The 20,888-nt window shown below is 41.6% G+C and overlaps 1 protein-coding gene across 1 annotated transcript in view; it reads right to left on the bottom strand.

The window, feature by feature from the left end:
* MORC1 (MORC family CW-type zinc finger 1) overlaps positions 1-20,888 on the bottom strand; it is a 190,733-nt gene that overhangs the window by 17,796 nt on the left and 152,049 nt on the right. The window contains exons 21-23 of the mRNA XM_046003678.1: positions 8,918-8,987; positions 6,747-6,813; positions 3,277-3,444 (exon numbers count right to left, since the gene is read on the bottom strand). Coding sequence (XP_045859634.1) covers positions 3,277-3,444; positions 6,747-6,813; positions 8,918-8,987 — 305 coding nt within the window. The remainder of the gene's footprint in view (positions 1-3,276; positions 3,445-6,746; positions 6,814-8,917; positions 8,988-20,888) is intronic.

Raw genomic sequence — 20,888 nt, 5'->3', positions numbered from 1 at the left:
CACAGTACAGGGGGTAAGAAAAACAAAGAAGACAAGAACTAGTAAAATATGAGAAAACATACTACATGCTGCTAAAGGCAAAAGAGAAGATTGATAAACAAAGAACTCATGTTGTTCCAGCTAAGCTTTGTGTTCCACACAATTCTTCTCCCACTTAATATTTTTGTAAAACAATCACCACGAAAAAATTCAAGCTAGTACTGAGAGCTGATTTATTAATACATTTGGCTTTCAGAGTGTTCAGTTGATAATAACATGATGATTTCAAGCACCAAAGATTCTACATGTTCATTAGGGAGATGGTTTCTGGGAAATTTTAATTTTCTAGGGATGCCTAATTATAGGAGCGAATGTACTTTAAAGTCTTAGTACACTCAATCACATTATCCCCTTTTTGATCACATGTATAGTAATGATATACTTAAATGCAGAACAAAGATGAACCAAGATAAAAATAAGGAGAAAGATGAAACACAGAGGCACACCCAAACTCTGTTCCAAAGCAACCAGATCTCAGTGTGGAGAGCTGTGCAGGGTGTGTGTGTGAGATAAAATGTGTACATGTATACATACACACACTTATGTGTATATACATACATATACATATTTCTGTATGTTTATGTATATGCACGTGTATATGCACCTGTGTCTGTGTGTATACAATGGTGAAGAGCACAAGATGACAAATCAGAGAGCCATGGCTTAAAGCCAGCCCTGTCCTAGTTGTTGTGTAATTGTGACTTTGAGTGTGTTAGTTTCTCTAAGCTTCCGTTCCTCAAGAATAATCTCAATCTCGTAAATTTGTGGGAGTAAGGAGCTAATATATACAAGATACTTGGGTAAGCCTAAAATATAGTATAGCTCAAAAATGGTAGCTATTATTATCAAGAAACAATAAGCCAATCATTGGACATGTGCTCATCTCCATACATTTTTAGGCACATGCCCACAATTACTGATATATACAGACACATTCCTATATATAATTTATTATATATCACCCAGTCTTAGTGCTCAGTTGACATGCCTCAATGTTGGAACCAGGAAGGAACAAACCAGGATTCAAATTTATGGCTAACCAACTTCAAAACTGCAGAGCTTACATATTACTTCTAGACAAATACTGACAGAACTGGTTGGAGAATCGCATTCTTGAGGAACTGTACCATGGACCATGACAGTGTAAGACTGACTGACCATCCAGGTCACTGGAAAAGTGGCCTTTTTCAACCTTGTAATATCTGTACAACACCCTGAGGCCTGGACTGCTTCCACCCCATTACTAGGCTAATGGAGGCCTTCCAGCTCAGGTGCCAAGCAGATTTAGTGGTCAACACTTAAGTGTTCAACTGGTATTTATCCTAAAGATACAAATGTAGTGATCCAAAGGGGCATGTGCACTCAAATGTTTATAGCAGCAATATCCACAACAGCCAAACTATGGAAAGAGCCTAGATGTCCATCAACAGATGAATGGATAAAGAAGATGTGGTGTATATATACAAGGAATACTATGCAGCTATCAAAAGAAATGAAATCTTGCCATTTGCAAAGACGTGGATGGAACTAGATGGTATTATGCTGAGCAAAATAAGTCAATCAAAGAAAGACAATTATCATATGATCTCTCTGATATGAGGAATTTGAGAGGCAGGGCGGGAGGCTGTGGGGGCGGCAGGAAAGGAGAAAAGAAACAAGATGGGATCAGGAGGGACACAAACCATGAGAAACTCTTAATCTCATGAAACAAACTGAGGGTTGCTGGGGGCTTGGGGGTAGGGACAGGGTGGCTGGGTGATGGACACTGGGGAGGGTATGTGCTATGGTGGGTGCTGTGAAATGTGTAAGACTGAGGATTCACAGACCTACACCTCTAGGGCAAGTAATGCATTATATGTTATTAAAAAAGATATGTATCTCACATTAAATATATACTATCAGCAACACACACACACACACATACACACACACACACACAAACAAGCAAAAACAACTTAAGTGTTCATAAATGTAGTACTCTGGCTTCATTTCTTGGCCAACAACTTATCTCTGGATCCCTGGTACCATTAGTGAAGATGTGCCCCAATGTGAAATCCAAGCAGATCTGCCTACTATATAACCAAGAGTTCCTCCTCTTTTCTCCTAGGGCAGGACAGAGGCTAGGAGTGTGTTTCTAAGGGATAGGGGTGACCTTCATGCCCATGTATGCAGAGCCCCGCAACCCTGAATGTTGCTGCAGAAATTTCCATAAAGCCTACGACTATTGCAGAATTGAGTTCAAGTCGTAGAGTGGTTTGTAGTCTCCTTTCACACACAAGACCAAAGTCTGAGTCGAAGTTGTAGCTCCCTATACAGATGCCCCACCACTACCTTTCTCTTCGCCAACTCTCTAATTCCATTCTTTGCCAACTCTCTTCTTCAGGAAGTTTTGCAGTCATTCATCGATCAGAAAGTCAAAGTCACTGTCCTCATGGAAAATACTATTCTAGCCAGGACATGTGGTATGCTGGCCTTACCCAAAGCCTCTTACTTTACAAGGCAGGCCACTCTAGGCTATGAACCCTAACCAAACCAACTGGCTCCACTAATTCTGTGGTGTTCCTGCTCCCACCCCCTTCCCTCCCTATGTTACATACTTTAGAGCACTCTTCCATATACTAACTTCTTTGGCTTGATTGTAAAGCCTCCTATCATAGGTCCCTAGTTGGAAAAATTCTGAATCCTGGACTTTATCCTATCTCTCCCTGTACCCTTTGAGAAATTAGATTCAGATGTCTAAGTCCCTCATTTACCCTGCCCACAAATGTTCACATTCTACACTAAACCAGAAAGTAAAACTCAATTTCCCTTGATAAGTTTCTTATCTAAAGTTACAAAAGGCAACTTTCCAGAAGGCCATTACAAATGTCATGAGGGTCTTCATCAGGCAATAAAAAAATAAATAAAAAATGAAAGATGAAGCAATGGAGAAAGGGAGGAAGAAATTCAGTAAGCATTCTTCATAACATCCAGGAGAGAACTAACATCCCCCATACTGCCAGACCACGTGACAGACCACGTGACATGGGCAGTTAGCAACTGTAGTTCTATTTCAAGAGACATTTATTCCCACGGTGTATCTGTAGCAGCACAGTTAGGAGACAAATCATACAGTCATTCTACTGAATCTTCTTGATAACTTTACCACTCCACTGGGCGGGGGGTGGGGAGATGAGGCCTCGTCACGGCTTAGAAGTGCCACAAAGCAAATGGAAATATGCTAGCAAATATCTTTACCTTAAATTCGACGCCAGTTTTCTTACAGTTTCCTTGACAGATGTGCTTGGAGAAGACTTTGTTGGTAAATCTGTAACGTGACAACTACCCCTCACAGAGAAGCTGGCGCCGTGTCCCGAATGTGGACTTAAACCTTCCACCTGTGCACTGTGCAAAAACAAGACGAGACTTATAATTTCAAAGCGGGGATCATATTAGGTACCAACGAATTCAGAAACATTAATAAATGGCAAATAAAGTGTTAATACACAACAGACGAGAGCAAGGCCATAAATGTCATGCTAAAAACTGTCATTTAGGGAGTTACAGAAAATCAATTCTCAACTAGAAAAATGACTATTTATTCCTGGCAAATCTTGTTTCAAGATTTTTTGGGGAGCCACAATTAAAAAGAATTGGCAGTAATGTATCCTTAACTACAGTAGTCCCATAACATTTGCTTCATTTGCTGAAAGAGGCTTTTAAACCAAAGTTCTATGTTAGTCTGGGGGAAGGTACATACAGAAATAAAACAAAAAAGGGCAAAGTCAGTTGAAAGAACTATTTAGTCAAAATCTAAAGGAAAAAGAGTGTTCCAGGGGATGTGTAATGACCCTGGGTAGAGAGGAAGCAGGGCCACTGGGGTGGAGTGTGTGGGAAAGTGAGACACGGAGGAGGGAAGGGCTGGGGTCTGTGGCCAGGGGGCAGGAACTGGAGTTTACTCTAAGTAGAGCAGGCACTACCACTGACCGTTTCTCTCATGGAAGGAAGGTGATCTGCTGTGTGTTTTAAAAGGATAACTAGCTGCAGAGTGGGAATAACTCACACTGAGGACACTCAGAATACTGCACTGTGTTAATGAGACCCAAGGTTTTCAGTACTGTGGGAAGGAAACACATTCAAGAGGGCTGGGGGACTTGTAATTTGGGAGACAAAGCTGTGTGGGCAGGTAGGGGTCAGATCACATAGGAATTTGCTTGTCAAATAAGGAGGGGGTTTTTGTAATCCTTTCATGCTAATACTAAGACCATAGCTCTGGAGAGTTTTATGTTTATATTGTACGGGTCATTTAAAAATTGGACAAGAGTTTATATCAAATAGAATGTGTTTCTACTGTCAATAGCTTTTTGGCATTAATTCTAACTTTGACTGATATTTTATTTAAGGTTAAGAAGATTATAACTAATGCTTGTCTCTTAAAGAATACTTAGAGACTATCTGAAGCTTATTAAGTATAACCTCCTGTATGCTGAAATTTTATTATGGTAGTCCTCTAAAATTTTTTTTTTGTCATTTTTTGGGATGCTGAAAAGTCATGCTGGCACTGGAGGTAAAAGGTAAAGTGCCCTACACCTGAGCACAGGGAGTCCTCTCCGGACCCATTTCTCTTCCTGCCAGATAACAATAATGCCAACCTCACAGAGCTGTGCTGAGGATTAAACAAGACACACGAAGAATTCAGCCCAACTCTTATACTTAATAAGTGTTCAGTAAATAGTGCCTAATTATTACTCCTATTATGATCTTTATCATCACTACTACTATTAATGAGTTTGATAAGATTCTTCTATGAAGACTATTTTAATTGGACCACAGTTCTAACATTTCATGTTGTAGCTACAATTCAAAGATGATTTAAAAAAAAAGACACACAAAACCTCATACAAACCTGAAAGTAACATATAATACACACACACACACACACACACACACAATGTGTTTTAGGTTTTGGATGAATTTTAAACTCAAATTCTAACAAAGAACTCTAGGCTAAACCATTATCCATAAAGTGGCCTAGTGACAGCATGGGGGAAAAACTGCATCATTTAGACAATCAACAAATACACCAGCTCTGAGTCAGCTGCTATTCTGGACACTAATGACATAGAAGTGGGCAAGACAGAGCTGCTCTTATGGAGTGAATTAGCTCCTAGTAAAAAAGACAGAAAGTAAGCAAGCTAGAATGTAACACATTAAAAAAAGAGAGACTACTCAATAAGATACTTTAAAATAGTAATAAGTTCTCTGAAAAAAAACATGCAGGATGCTCAGATCTGATACTGTGCCTTGTCGGGAGTGGGACAGGCTATTGTGGATGAAGTGCTATGGGAAGACTGATCGGACACCGGGAACTGTGAAGAAGAAAAGATCTGGTCCCTGTCCTTATGGGAAGACAAATGTTCAGAGGGACAAGTCCACTTGACAATGGTGTTGCTCACCCATCGTGTGTCAGAATACAGCTGATATTTGACAGATAATTATTTTTTTAAAGATTTTATTTATTTGAGATACAGTGAAAGCAAGAGAGATCACAGAGCTCCAGAGAGAAGCAGACTCCCTGCTGAATAAGGAGTCCGATGCGGGGCTCAATCCCAGGACCCTGGGATCATGACCTGAGCCGAAGACAGTCACTTAACTGACTGAGCCACCCAGGCGCCCCTAACAGATAATTATTGAAGTTGAAGGGGTTATGACCACTCTGATCACTTCATCAGTGGCTCTCTGAAACTGAGTCGGCCTGTGAGAGCTGGGGGTCCCAGAGGAGAGAACACTTGAACCCAAACTTGAAGGAAAGAGTTATAGACTGGTGTACAGCTTGCAGAGGGCAAAGGAAGCAGCATGGACAGACGGAAATGTGATAAAACAGAACTCAAAGCAACTCAGAAACGCTGGGAAGCAAAGTGGGGGTTCCAGGAAGGGCCAGGAGTGAAAGGGACTTCCACCGTGCTGAGGAGTTTGTAACTTATCTCACAAGTGAGGGGCCATGAAAGGTTTCTGAGCAGAACAGTGAAGTGAGAGGGTTTGAGTATCAGAAGGACTCCTCTGTCCGCAAATGCAGAAAATAAAACAACTCTCTGTTTTTCTCCCACACTCAATTCAATGTGCTTTTATGCAAAAAGGGCCCAGGATTTGGATTTACAGTCACAGGGTCTAAATGCCTGGGAAGCACCTTTGACAAGTTTGTCTAAGTGAGGGTAAGAGCTCGCTTCCTTGGAAACGTCCTTTCTGTTTTATTGGGCATCCAAATTATTCAGCTGATTTTATGTTAAAAGTGACAAAAGTCTCATGTCAAGAAAATTCCAGCATGCAATGATTATCATAATTACATACACATGTAACAATAAGATAATGAGCCACACAAAAAAACAGGTTTCTGATCGCATAGTCACACCTTATACACAGGTGACATTTTCAGTTCTTTCACTACATTAGAGTAATTTGAATTAGTTGCTCGCTGTGAGTAGGAAGTTAAGCCTGTTCCACTTCATTATCCCCAAATCTTCACAAAAGAAAATAAAAAGGTTCAGGAAAAAGGTAAGAAACCTAGCCGTATTCTATTCTTTCTTGTCTCCTTTGTAAATTTGGTTCCATTCTTAATTGCCTTTGCTTGTTGCTATTATTTTCTTTCTTCTTGTATTTAAACATTGATAATTACTTTGCAACAGTATAATTGCACTCACTTGGAATGTGTGTAATTGCAGTACACTCACCTTTCCTGGTTAGGTAATGAAGAGTTTCCCTTTATTTCTGGAGTATCACTGCTCGGCTCTTGTTTTTCTTCAAAAGACAGACAAAATGAAGACAATCACGTTTTGATGATCACACGATAATGTGAAGTGAAAGAAGTGTCAGCAGTTTATTAACTACTTACAGATAATTTGGCTTTGTGTTCCAAACAGCCTTTTGTAAAAATGGACCAATATATTCTTAATACGACTTACAATAGCCTTTTAATAAAGTGTAGATGGTATATATAACAATTCAAGAGCCTTCGTAACTTGTGTTTTTGTAAGTTCTTTTTCATGATGGTTATTACCTGCAACTGGTGTGTGTGGGGTGACAGCTTGGGGTTCCCTTCTCTTATAGGCCTCTGCCCAGACAACCTCCTGTCTTCCCCCTAGAATCCCACTCTATTCCATTTTAGGTTCCAGTTCAAAAACATCCTAACATACCCTGACCCCAAACATTTCTATAGTAGAGAGTCAAAATTTAAAGCAGAAAGAGACCTACAGTTCATCTAGTCGACCTTCTCACTGAAGGAACCTCATTATTTTATGTTCAAAGAGGTGAGTGATTCATTTACAGTTCACAGAAATACTCTGACTCCTTGGATTGGTTTTAAGAATGTCTTGGAGGCAGTATATGCAATAAGCCAGTGTGTCTTTCTTCCATCTGTCTTTAGAATTCATTGTGGTAACTGTTCAAATATCTTATTCCACCAAGTAAACCCTTGCCAACAAGGTCAGGGCCATCAAAGGCCAGGTGCAACAACACGGCAACAAAGGAAGTTTTAGATGGTGGGTGAATGGCTGAGGATCTGCCTCCTTTAAGTAAATATAAAAGAGAAAACACAAAAAGAGGTTTTCTAAGCATACTGCAGGTGCCACTGGTTTTACTCACCGACTTGCATACAAAATGAAATTTTTTTAGCCCAACGGCCAACTAATCTATAATTACAGTCATTTGAAACTATTTCACAATTTGTTCTTTCCAAACCCAGGATGAATATTTGAAATTAAATATTAATTTTAGGATCAAAATTGTATTAACAACTTTTCCATTATGATTTGGAAATCCAACAGGCACATACTTGAAATCATTTTAATACTTTGAAACTTCTAGGAAAGACAGGCTTTAAGATTAAAAGAGCCTTACAAAAGAAATCTTGATTGTGGAATGGCAAATTACCCTAATTAAGAGGAGAGATTAAAAAAAAACTGTGATTTCTTAGGGACCTCACTAATGGGTTCAAATATCAAGATGTGCATGGACAGCTGATTAGGTTACCTGAGCAACAAAGTATGAAGGGAGAGCTTATGACCAAAAGTGACTACAGAGTGAAACCATGGACTGATACAAGGACTAGGAAGGGTGAAGCCAAAAGGATCTGAGGCTTGTGAAAGAGGCTAAGAAAAGCTTTAGAACTTATATCAGAGTAACAGCAGAACCATGAAAATCATGGGCTTGGTGCTCAGGACCAATGGTAGAATATTAAAACAAGAGAGAGAATGGTATAATAATAATTTAACACATAATAAAGGGGTTAATGAATGAATGCTAAGAAAACATAATCTTCTGAGTCTGATTTGCTTCCAGCTTCTCTATCCAGGGAAATTGTTTTGGATTGAATGTTAAAAGATGGCAACTGTAAATTTTTTTTTTTAAAAAGTTCAAGTCTCTCACTTGAGACAAAGGACGACCCATGGGGATAAAGGAACTAATGGATGTGTTTGGTGAACTAGTCTGAAGGGAATCATGAAAAGCAGGAAAAGGACTACAAAATTGAAGACAGAGAACTGTTATAACTTTCAAAATACAGCCTGAATTAAAGAGCTCTTATCAATCTACTGCAAATTTCTAAACAGAATTCAAGGCAGAGAGTGGCCCAAGTCTGCCGCTGGAGACGTCAGGCCGTGTGTGGCAGTGCTGGCAAGACTCTCCTTGGGAACGAAGGGTTTCTTGGCTCCTCTGAAACACAGGAGATAGGTGGCTCACTCTCCACCCACCCCTCTTCCCACTTCTAGAACACATTTTAACTTTTACAAGTCCAAACTGCTACCAAACTTCTGATCAACATCCCACATCGCATGTGCCTCATAAGTCACATTGAAAACAGCTCAAACATCACAGCTAACAGAGGTAAACTGAATTATTCTTTTACCTTTTTTCATAAGAGAAACTTCTTTTTTTTCTTGTTTCAATGAGACCTCAGTGTCACTTTCATCTAAAACCTAAAAGATAAGCTGTTTACTTAAAGCTGCACAAAAATATAGGATATAGTGTGAGAAATGACCTGAGTATCAGTGCCCCTATCAGAGAGAGAGAGGCCAGAGGCACAGTTATGCACATGTTATGAAGGGAGACAATCATGCGCATTGTAGAAAATGATGGTTACATCATAATTGTCATGCTTACTTTTACCATTTCTTTATCAGGACCTTAATACTTCTATCAATATTTATACAGGTATTTTTAAAAATCCATATCATATGTGGATGTAACAATGATTCCAACAAATGAGACAAGTATTTGATTCACCAGGAGCAACCACGAAGCCTCTGCTTTCTAAGGAAGCTTATCACATCAGTGGTCGATACAGCAGACACAGAGCATGAGCTCAACATCAGTGCAATGAAATCCTTGGGGAGGTTAGGGTCTGGGCCTGAGGCCCCACAGCATGATGGGGGAGAAGACAGGGAAGGGGATGGAGAATGCACCAGGCCAACCAAGGAACAAGATGGGGACATCTTGACTTTTTTTTTTTTTCAATTTTTTTTTCCCATTTTATTTATTTTTTCAGCGTAACAGTATTCATTCTTTTTGCACAACACCCAGTGCTCCATGCAAAACGTGCCCTCCCCATTACCCACCACCTATTCCCCCAACCTCCCACCCCTGACCCTTCAAAACCCTCAGGTTGCCCCAACCTCCCACCCCTGACCCTTCAAAACCCTCAGGTTGTTTTTCAGAGTCCATAGTCTCTTATGGTTCGCCTCCCCTCCCCAATGTCCATAGCCCGCTCCCCCTCTCCCAATCCCACCTCCCCCCAGCAACCCCCAGTTTGTTTTGTGAGATTAAGAGTCATTTATGGTTTGTCTCCCTCCCAAGCACTACTGGGTATTTACCCTAAAGATACAAACATAGTGATCCGAAGGGGCACATGTACCCGAATGTTTATAGCAGCAATGTCTACAATAGCCAGACTATGGAAAGAACCTAGATGTCCATCAACAGATGAATGGATAAAGAAGATGTGGTATATATACACAATGGAATACTATGCAGCCATCAAAAGAAATGAAATCTTGCCATTTGCGACGACGTGGATGGAACTAGAGCGTATCATGCTTAGTGAAATAAGTCAATCGGAGAAAGACAACTCTCATATGATCTCCCTGATATGAGGACATGGAGAAGCAACATGGGGGGGCAGAGGGATAGGAGAAGAATAAATGAGACATCTTGACTTTTGATAAAATCCCAGGAAATCTGCCTAAAAGGTGTCACAGAGCCTTAATGTGTTGAACACAGGAGCCAGGAGAGTTGGTGGCACCTGAGAGTGAAGGGTGTGTGTGTGTGTGTGTGTGTGTGTGTGTGTGTGTGTGTGTGTATGATGTCTGGGACAGGTGGGCGCAAGTGGGGGTTGGGGGGAGGAGGAGGAGTGTGCCATCCAGAAGCCATGTCTACCATTGCTTTGGGAAGCCTGAAGACCCATTTTTCAAGGCTCACACAAAATAAACTTACTTTTTGGAAACATACTTCTTTAGATCAGAGAGAGTTAGTTCACGCCCTTCAGGAAAACAGACCTAGAATGTTCCCTTCATGTATTCTGCAAATCTGTGAGAAGGTGAGGGAACAGGCAGTGAAAACCAGCAGTGGAGAAGGCAGGGGTAAGGCAAGAGCTACTTGATTTGAAGGCCCTTCAACACGTGCTGAGATACGGCTGCGTTCCCCACTTCTACAACCTGGTGGAAGGTGTGAAGCTGTGGGTTCTCTGGGGCTTGCCCACTGTGTCTGCAACCATCACTTTTTTTTTTAAGATTTTATTTATTTATTTGACAGACAAAGATCACAAGTAGGCCGAGAAGCAGGCAGAGAGAGGGAGAGGAGGAAGCAGGCTCCCCGCAGAGCAGAGAGCCCGATGTGAGGCTCGATCCCAAGACCGTGGGATCATGACTGAGCAGAAGGTAGAGGCTTTAACCTACTGAGCCACCCAGGTGCCCCACCCATCACCTTTCAGGCCCGCTGTGCCCTGCTAAACAAACGTGAGAGGGAGAAGCTATCACCTCCCCTTTTCTCCCCTCCCAGGAAACACAAGCATATATTTTACATGGCATTCTAGAAACTGCTCCTCAGGAAGCAGGTTAAATGGGCACACATGTAGCCTAGCAACAAAAGACCTATAAGGCTCTCCATCATTGCTGCTTCTGTTTCACTCAAAGCCATAACAAGAAAAGTCTTGTTTGGTGGAGGGAAATAAATAAAACTAATGCTGGGGTTCCTGGGTGGCTCGGTCGGTTAAGTGTTCTGCCTTTGGCTCAGGTCCCAATCTCAGGATCCTGGGATCAAGCCCCACGTTGGGCTCCCAGCTCAGTGAGGAGTCTTCTTCTCCCTCTGCTCCTCACCTCGCTCTTCTGCACACACATACATACACTTCTCTCCCAAATGAATAAAATCTTAGGGGAAAAAACCTGATGCTAAGATGTTTTGTCCATTTCAGAATAGTTTTGCACTTGTACTATAAATAAATTCCTGCCCCAGGAGTAAATAAAACACATGTATTTTTTTAAAGTTCATTTTGCAAAATGACCTTCCAATGTACATCTTATTTCTCTCTGATGTATCATCAAACTTAAATTTTTCTTCTCCTATGCTCATACATACAAGAAATGTGTGTGCCTTTTTGAATGCCTCTAACTTCCTATTTTTTTTAACAGTTTATAAGCAGCATAGACTATTTCCCACAGCAGTTAACAGCAACCACAAGATAAACTGACGACAGGAGCTATTTAATCCTTTAGTTACAACCGCTTTGTTGTAATCCATGATGATCCAGCTCAGAATGTGTTTCTTTCTTTGGTAACTCATCCTTGTGATAAAAATCAGACAAGAGGGTAGCATCCAAGATTAACCAAAATGACAGCACTCCCCATGGGAAACTTTTGTTGGTGGCGTTATTAGCACAGCCTCAAGAAATTGTTTTTGCATTTTATCGTTTAGTTGTCTGCTTGGAGCCGTGCCTTATAGAGGCTGTTTCTGTGAAGGTCAGGTGTGTCCTCTCACTCCAAAAATGGTACTTACGCAAAGCTTTCCTGTCTATATTGCAGGAGAGATTACCTTCTTTTCCTTTTCCATATTTTCCTTATTATTTGGCATAGAGATGTTTAAAAGATTCTGGATAAACAAATCACCGCTACAGCGTTCCCTTTTAAATAACACTGAATAACTGAGTTCATTGGACGCTCTCCTCCACCACAATACATTTGTGGCTTTGAAAGTCTGAACACTTTCAAGCTGAGACAAGACATACGGCTGTCTTTTCGACGACACTATTTGTATATTTTGATACTGCTTACAAAGCTTTCTTTCATATACATTACTTCGTTTCATTTCAGAAGTGTTCTTCAGTCTCTTAGGCTTAACTGTGTTTCATACCCTGCAGTTGAGGGATATCTCATTCCTAAGATTCTACCTCAGTCATGAAACAGATAACACCTCCCACACAGTAAATGAGATTATAGTCAACTCTTCACTTGGGGTTTTAGACACCTTAATTAAAATTATGTTAACAATGAGCAGAGCGGGATTTGTCAGTTCTCCAAGGGATTCAAGGGATGAACATAATACCACATGCTCAATTTTGTGAAGTATCTATTTAAGAGGCTAAATAAATCATAAATAAGTTAGAGAGAAGGGAAAGAACATACCACAGTCAGCTGCATAACTCTTCTCTAATTCAGCTGTTGTTAAGAATGCTTAAGAACTGGTTGCTATCACTGTATCTGCTTTCTTTCCTGCTATTTCTTTGCCCCACTATCTCCACTGTAAGCCTCTATTATTACCAAGGACCCCAAAAGGCTACCAGCCCAGTAACAACTTCCTGCCAAACTCAAAGGTCCTTTCTGTTTTCACTCTTCACATAACACAGAAAGTGTTATGTTCTGGGCTCCTCTCTCTCATTCATAAATGTATTCCCTAAAATTGAGTTCCAGTATGGGTCAGGCATTGTTCTGATAAGGAATACCAAGACTTGCTACAGAATTGTACTCACTCACCCTCACCATACCCAACACTGACACTTCCTACCCCTTTCCTCTGCTTTCCTTTCCTCATGACCACTTGCCACCATCTACGCTGCAACACAGTTTACTTATTTGTCTTATTTGGGGTCTGGTACCCCCACTGGAATGGAAGGACCATGAAGACAGGGCGTATCATCTACTATCTCCCTGCTGTATCTCCAGTGTCTATGACAGAACCCGACACTCACTCAGTATACGTACAGAATCACAGAAAGTCCTGGCCAGACGCACATGTTGCTGGGGGATAGGGGAAGTGGAATCTAGGCATTACATTACAGCAAAGGAAAAGTCAGGGAAGCAAAAATAAGCTTGGGGTGTTGGAGGCCAAAGAAGGTCTGGGTGGCTACAGGGAAGTGAATGAAGGGATGAGAACTCAAAAGAGGTCAGGCCAGGTCACCTAGGGTCTTGAAGGGCACAGCAAGGATGTTGAATTCTGCTCCAAGTGTGAGCAGAAGCCACTGGAGGGTCCTGAGTAGGAGAATGGCATGACCTATCTTTTGGATACAGTCATCAGATTTTTAGATGGCAGATGCCAACAGAAGCAATGAGATCATTTATAGGGCTATTGCTACAGCACTGACAAGGGATGTTGGGGAATTCGCCAGGGTAGAGGCCGTGGAAAAGGAAACACGGGGTATAGGTCCAAAGAGTGAGTGCGCAGGACTGGCTGCCAGGTTGGGTGCCAGGTGTGAAAGGAGGAGAGGAATTCAGGATACCTCCTAGGCTGTGGCCTGAGTGGCTGTGACGGTGGTGCCATTTACTGAGACAAGGAAGCAGGAAGAAGTCTCCCGCTGTTCCTTCTTCCCTTGATTTCTATAACTTTTTGTGTTCTAAATCGCCCAGGATCTTTATTTTTCTGTCCACACTTAATTCCTCAATGAACCTATTAAAATCTCAGGGGTCCAACCATCGACTTTATCCAAACAGTGGCCTGATGAGCATCACCAACCCTAAGTTTCCACCTGTGCTCCAGTTTACTTCCAGCTGACTTTGGGACACCTACGGGTTTTGCTGGAACTTCAGATCTCCAGTCCCACATGTGCCAACTCAGATCCCCTGTCAGCTCTTCTCTTCCTGTCTGAAACAGCCTGTCATTCCTGGCTGCCACCTCCAAACTGCTCTCCCTGCCTCATCTTCTGTGCTCCTCTCTAGCATCTGCTTTGCTTCCCTCCAAATGGTTCCATTTTCCTTGTCACCCTTACACTGCAATCTTTAGGCAGCAGATCCTACTTGATTTTTGGGTCTTCAGCTTCTCCTCTGTCCAGGACAACAGCATTACCACAACCTGGTTCATCTTCCTAAACAAAATTTCCACGATCTAATGTTTCTTCTCAAAACCTTCCCACAGGTCCTGACTGGTTCCTACCTCAAGTACAAACTCTGAATCTGGCTTTTAAAGCCCTTCTTGATGTGATTCTAAGTCATTTGAACATATTTTCAGTACTTCTTAACAAACCCCCTCTGCTATAACCAGAAGGCTGTCCTCAAAATCCCCTATAAGCACCATATATACTTTTGCCTTCACTCTCTAGGAGGTATGTATGCCTCTCTGTCCTTCCCTCTTGTTTCCCACCTTTTAAGACAAGTATGAGTCCTACTCTTCCCAAAATGTCCTTTTCAGTTACTCCAACCCATACTGATTTCTTCCTTTCTCTGAAAAACTAATAGTAAATTATGGTTCTTTGTTGTTATTAATAGGCAATCATCTTATCTATGTAACCCAGATGAGACTGAGATCTTACAGCAGCTTCGATTCTTGCAGGATACTTCGAAGCACAATTCAAAACTTGGGTCCATCTCCCCCAAACAAATCCAACTCTTCAAAGCATTAATAAATATGTAGAATGTACTGAAGACTGTATTGACAAATGGAGGAAGTGGTTACATACAGCAAGAATCTATTTCAGGGGCGCCTGGGTGGCTCAGTGGGTTAAGCTGTTGTCTTTGGCTCAGGTCATGATCTCAGGGTCCTGGGATCGGGTCCCGCATCGGGCTCTCTGCTCAATGAAGAGCCCTTCCTCTCTCTCTGCCTGCCTCTCTCGTGATTTCTCTCTGTCAAATAAATAAATAAAATCTAAAAAAAAAAAAAAAAAAAAGAATCTATTTCAGGTCACCATGAACCACCTCTATTTCTACATCTTCAGCTGCTGGCTGTCTGCTGAGCTCTCTCCCCACACCACCCCCTCCAGCCTCTCCAATTCTGCAGCACCATGTTTTTTGGCTTCTGGGATGACCCTCCTCCTTTCCCCAAATCCTTACACACACCCCTCTAGCTCTTCCTTTACTGCAACTTCAGTCTCTCAATTTTCATTCTTTATTCCCATGTCCTGGCCCAACCAACAAAGGCTGAATTTGCCCTCTTCAGAATCACAGAAAATGGTTTTTAAAAATGTTTTTCATAACACAAATAATTATTTTCATTATTTCATTCTGTCACAAATCATCACATTTGTTCTCATAATAACCTTGAGAGTAGGTAAGATTATTTCTATTTTATAGATTAAAAAAAACAGAAGACCACAAGTTGATACAACTGACAAGTGGATTGTAAGTCTAACTTTGAACCTGGGTCGGTCTGTCAGAGCACAGAGTTTGTCAACTTTCTGTAAAGTAATGTTAACACATGGTTTTATAAAATCCTCTTCCAATTTTCCTGCTCCTTTAGAGCAAGGATCATATATATGATGTCTCTCAGGATCTCTGATATAGTATTGTTTATACTTTTGTCTTAATTGGTGCATGGTTGCTGGTAGTCCATATACTGGCACTTGAATATTCAGGTTCGTAAGTTCTTCAAGTTCATAAGATCATCCTTAGGGTCAGGGGCTGTATCACATGCTATCTTTGTGTCTATTGTAAGTCTGCTGGTGAGCTGATGAATTATGCCATGGAGAGTGAGTATAGACATTTTTTCCTCCATAACCTTTAGGGAAGTTCTGATTTGCCTCTTGTAAAGGAGCGGTCTCTGCCTGTGAAATTTCTGATAGTGTTAGAAACAATCACAGCATTATACAAGTTCATACAGAGTTCATACATAACATCATCAACCAGGAAAACTAAGAAATGGCCTACTTTTGAAATTAAGGCAACTTCGATCATCTGAAATCACGTTCTTGCAATACCACTACAGTTTCCCCTTAAAAAACAATTTCTGTTAGGAGCTGGAAAACTGATGTGTATTTAGGGCAAATGCAGCATTTAGGGACTGACTGGCTATGCAGGTTACTTACTTTTTTTTCCCCCCCCACCGGCTCTTGGGTTAGAGAGTCATCTTTTCACTTCATTGTCATGAACTGATGCTGAAACAGAGTGCTTATAGCGGTTGTTTCTGTGTGCTGTGGTGTGGTTTCGTTTTTGGCTACCACAAAGCAGAGACACAGACAATGGAGACTCATCAGCTATGCCAGATGGTTCCCAGCTTTTCTGACATACCACACACACCCTGTTAGTGGCCCTAGAGATTCAGAACTGTTTGATGACTTTCCTCAAAAGAGGAATCAGCCTCTTTTGAGAGATGTCCCTACAGAGATAAGGAGGTATATCTGGCAAAGGACTTCATTCTAAGACAGGAAGATGGTTCCATCCACACCTTCCTTTATTCATATGTCTCCTTAGCCCCAGAAAGTGCCACATTCTGAGCTAGACACTGGAGGGCACATCTTTCGTAGCAAATACAGAGACTCCGCTGCCAAACTCTTAAAATACATTTGTCAACAATGATCTGACCATCAAATTTTTTAAAAAAAATATCTGCAGATCAAGAAAAATGAAATGAATCCATCTGCCAATCTGTTCTTGAGACCAGGTGTAAGCCAAAGAGGCCGAAATGACCACAGAGGACAAAAAGGCTCAAGGCGAGCCAACCAAAAAGGAAGCTGGGTTTCTGGTTATTAACTAAGCAGATCTAACCCAACTTGAAGGAGCCACAACAGATGTTTTCCCACAGTCTTAGCAACATGGGCTTGCCGCTGATATTCAGAATAGAAAAAGAAAAAAAGATTATTATATAATTTAGAAAAATGACAAATGCCAGTATTTAGGAGGAAGGTAAATGTGGCTTCGTATCAGAGTCAGAAAATATAATGTCAGTTGGGAATATGTGCTCCCCCAAGATGTATAAAAGCATGCACAGTGCAACGAAAAGTCAAGACTTTTGACTCAAGTCTCAGGAAATTATTTCCACTCAACTTCCCTGACTTACTGTCAGCATTGGTAATGTTATTCCCCCTGGTGTTCCTGAATTTTGAAGCCTTCTTACAATTGATCATTTGCTTTCCTGACCATCTGCTGTAGCCTGGAAACCTAATTTTCTCAGTCACCTTTCAGAACAGACCCCCTAGGACATCTAGTCTATATACAGTCTCCTCCCATATGGTGACATAACTTGAGACTCTTTCCTCTTTGCTAGGATGCTCGGCAATCAAGTCCCAGTTTTGCTTTTATTTTTCTTGTTCCTGTTAAGCACGGTGCAGTGCCCATTGATGAGATGGCTTGATTTTGTGGGGCACCAACGTGGTATGGGGCTCATATGCCAAATTTTTGCCTGGAGTAAAGCTGAACTGCCAATACATCACATAGCAGTGTGCTCAAGTTTTTTTTTTTTTTATTTGTTTATTTGTTTATTTACAGCATAACAGTGTTCATTGTTTTGGCATCACACCCAGTGCTCCATGCAGTACGTGCCCTCCCTATTACCCACCACCTGGTTCCTCAACCTCCCACCCCCCGGCCCCTTCAAAACCCTCTGGTTGTTTTTCAGAGTCCATAGTCTCTCATGGTTCATCTCCCCTTCCAGTTTCCCTCAACTCCCTCTCCTCTCCATCTCCCCATGTCCTCCATGTTATTTGTTATGCTCCACAAATAAGTGAGACCATATGATACTTGACTCTCTCTGCTTGACTTATTTCACTCATCATAATCTCTTCCAGTCCCGTCCATGTTGCTACAAAAGTTGGGTATTCATCCTTTCTGATGGAGGCATAATACTCCATTGTGTGTATGGACCACATTTTCCTTATCCATTCATCCGTTGAAGGGCATCTTGGTTCTTTCCACAGTTTGGTGACCGTAGCCATTGCTGCAATAAACATTGGGGTACAGATGGCCCTTCTTTTCACTACATCTGTATCTTTGGGGTAAATACCCAGCAGTGCAATTGCAGGGTCATAGGGGAGCTCTATTCTTAATTTCTTGAGGAATCTCCACACTGTTCTCCAAAGTGGCTGCACTAACTTGCATTCCCACCAACAGTGTAAGAGGGTTCCCCTTTCTCCACATCCTCTCCAACACACGTTGTTTCCTGTCTTGCTAATTTTGGCCATTCTAACTGGTGTCAGGTGGTATCTCAATGTGGTTTTAATTTGAATCTCCCTGATGGCTAGTGATGACGAACATTTTTTCATGTGTCTGATAGCCATTTGTATGTCTTTGTTGGAGAAGTGTCTGTTCATATCTTCTGCCCAAGTTTTTAATTGAACTTAGACAAACTCTTAATTACAACAATGCCATAGGGTAATGCTCTAGTAAAGCAGAACTGTGGCAACTGTCACTCAGACACTGATCCCCGTAACAGAGGCTGGTGCCTCTACAAGGGGTGTTCTGAAAGATTTTCTACTTCCTTCCCATCTGGGGTTAACTGGGACAAATTTGAACTTACACATGGGTTTGGGAATGACTGAGACAGAAAGAGTTCAGATTCAGAGAGGGTAGGTATGCGTTTTGAGCATGGAAGATGAAAAACAATAGGTCAAAGGTCAAGCAACACCAGCTCATGGAAGGGGTTGGTGATCAAGTTATGACCACAACCATGTTACTACAAGTGGTAATCCTAGACAAGAAGAAGATTCTCCTCTCCAGGAACCATCCCTGTGATGATGGTCCTGATGATGTCTATGGGACTCTGGGTGGACTAGAAAAAGAAGGGCCAGGTCTTAAGCAGAAAAGAACGTTATTGGATAGGTCAGATTTAGGGTGGATAGAGAAGAAATGAGATAAAGGGAAGTTAGCTTAACATGGGCAAGGATGACGGATTGGTTTTTTAAAATGAATTCAAGACTCTTGCCTACAAAAGGCCCATCTGTGGAATTCAAGAAACCTGTCCAACCCAAAATGCTGAATGTTAATCGATGTGTTATTTCTTTGTCTCTTGAAATCCTTGTCCCTGAGTAAAGTGTATCTGTGTACTCCAACCAACCTGGAAGGGGCTGGTGAACAGATATGGGGAACAGTGCGGAGAGATGGAAGAGAAAGGGAGAATTCACAAGGAGATGTGGTTAAAAAAGTGGGAGCTCAAGCTGAACAGCTAGGGTTCAAGGTGACCACTTCCTGGCAGTGTAATCCTGAGCAAGTTGATTTTCCTCACCTGTAAGATGGGGATGAAAAAAGAATTTACCCCTCAGGTTGCAAGAAGAATTAGATGAGAGGATCTGTGTGAAGAGTCATACCTGAATTTCATCATGGCCACAAAGAAAGAGGAAAGGCTCGCCCCACTCTCAACACACATATACACAGGCAGACACACAACAGAATTTCAGAATACAGTTTTACAGGGTCAGAGATAATATATATGGATCATCTCAGTTACCCTGAAGGGGTGGAGGGAACTGTGCCTGTGCTAACGAGATCATGAAAAATAATGAAAGAAGTTTGCTACAGTGCAGATGGATAACCCCACATGTAATGTCTCTAAGGGTCCAACAGAGAGGCTACCTAGGGCATTCTGAAGAGGTTTAAGATGTTCTTTAAAAAACTCCTCATGATTTCCATGACAACTTTTTAATCTCTAGAAAACGCCTAGAGTTTTAACTGAGTCCCAGTTGGAGATTTCTACAGTGCCAAATGACATGCAAGGTCTTACCAAGAACTCTCTCATTGCATGGACTTTGAAAATGAATGGACCTCGTGAGGAGGGCAAGAATAAATTAGTATCAGGAAGGAAAAAACAATGCCACAGAGGTGACACCAGCAAACTACAGGATCAGAAGCAACTGGAGAAAAGGAAAATGAAGCCCAGGGCCACATGGATGATCTGGGAGCATGTTAAGTGTGAGACATGGTGTAGAACAAAAGGACAAACCTTAAAAACGACTGGACAATGAGCATTATATCTCAATGAGAAAAGAAATAAAAGAATAGTTTTTCTTAAAAAATAGCTTCCGTAGACCACAGGCCTTGGAGAGAAAAGAATATGAAGAAAATTCAGTCAAGAATGAGGTAGAGTGAGAAGAGGAAGACTTAGGAAAATGGGTCAAACTGCTGTAACCCTAAGCCACAGCAGATGAGACATTCAGGAGAATGAATGATAACATGGCAGCAGTCATTAGTGGTGGCAGATTCGGGAAAGACCTGATAAGCCATCAACACTCTCATCATTTCAGGCAAAGTTGCACAACTGTCAGTACGACAGCCTGAGTGAGGTGTGCCTGGAACTTGGAAGAGAAAAAAATGAAGTACACTACTATGAAAAAAAATCCATTCAAAAGGCAGACGGACAGATACAGCAAAGAAAAGAGGGCGCTTAACAGATGGACTCCTTATCCATACAATATGAGAAAGATACACTCCTCGGAGCACAGGTGGAACAGGGCCTGCGGCTTTCGTGGTACAGTCATGTGGGTAATATCGTCACTGTCACACTTTTAGGGGAGGTCAACATGGCAGCCTGTCTTAGCTGGAAGCCTTTTAAATATTCAGGCAAGGAACTCACCAGCAAGCGTCAGGCCGTAATTGGCCAGCCCATGCAGATTGGCACAAAGGGAGAGCATGCATGGTGTAAGTCAGTGTGTGCCTTCCAGTAGGACAGAGACTGCATTTATCTTTCAAATGGCCCAA

Source organism: Meles meles, chromosome 4 (genome assembly GCF_922984935.1).
Source record: "Meles meles chromosome 4, mMelMel3.1 paternal haplotype, whole genome shotgun sequence".
NCBI classification, from domain to species: Eukaryota; Metazoa; Chordata; class Mammalia; order Carnivora; family Mustelidae; genus Meles; species Meles meles.
Note: the sequence above shows the minus strand (reverse complement) of the source record. Positions and strands in the feature narration are given on the sequence as shown.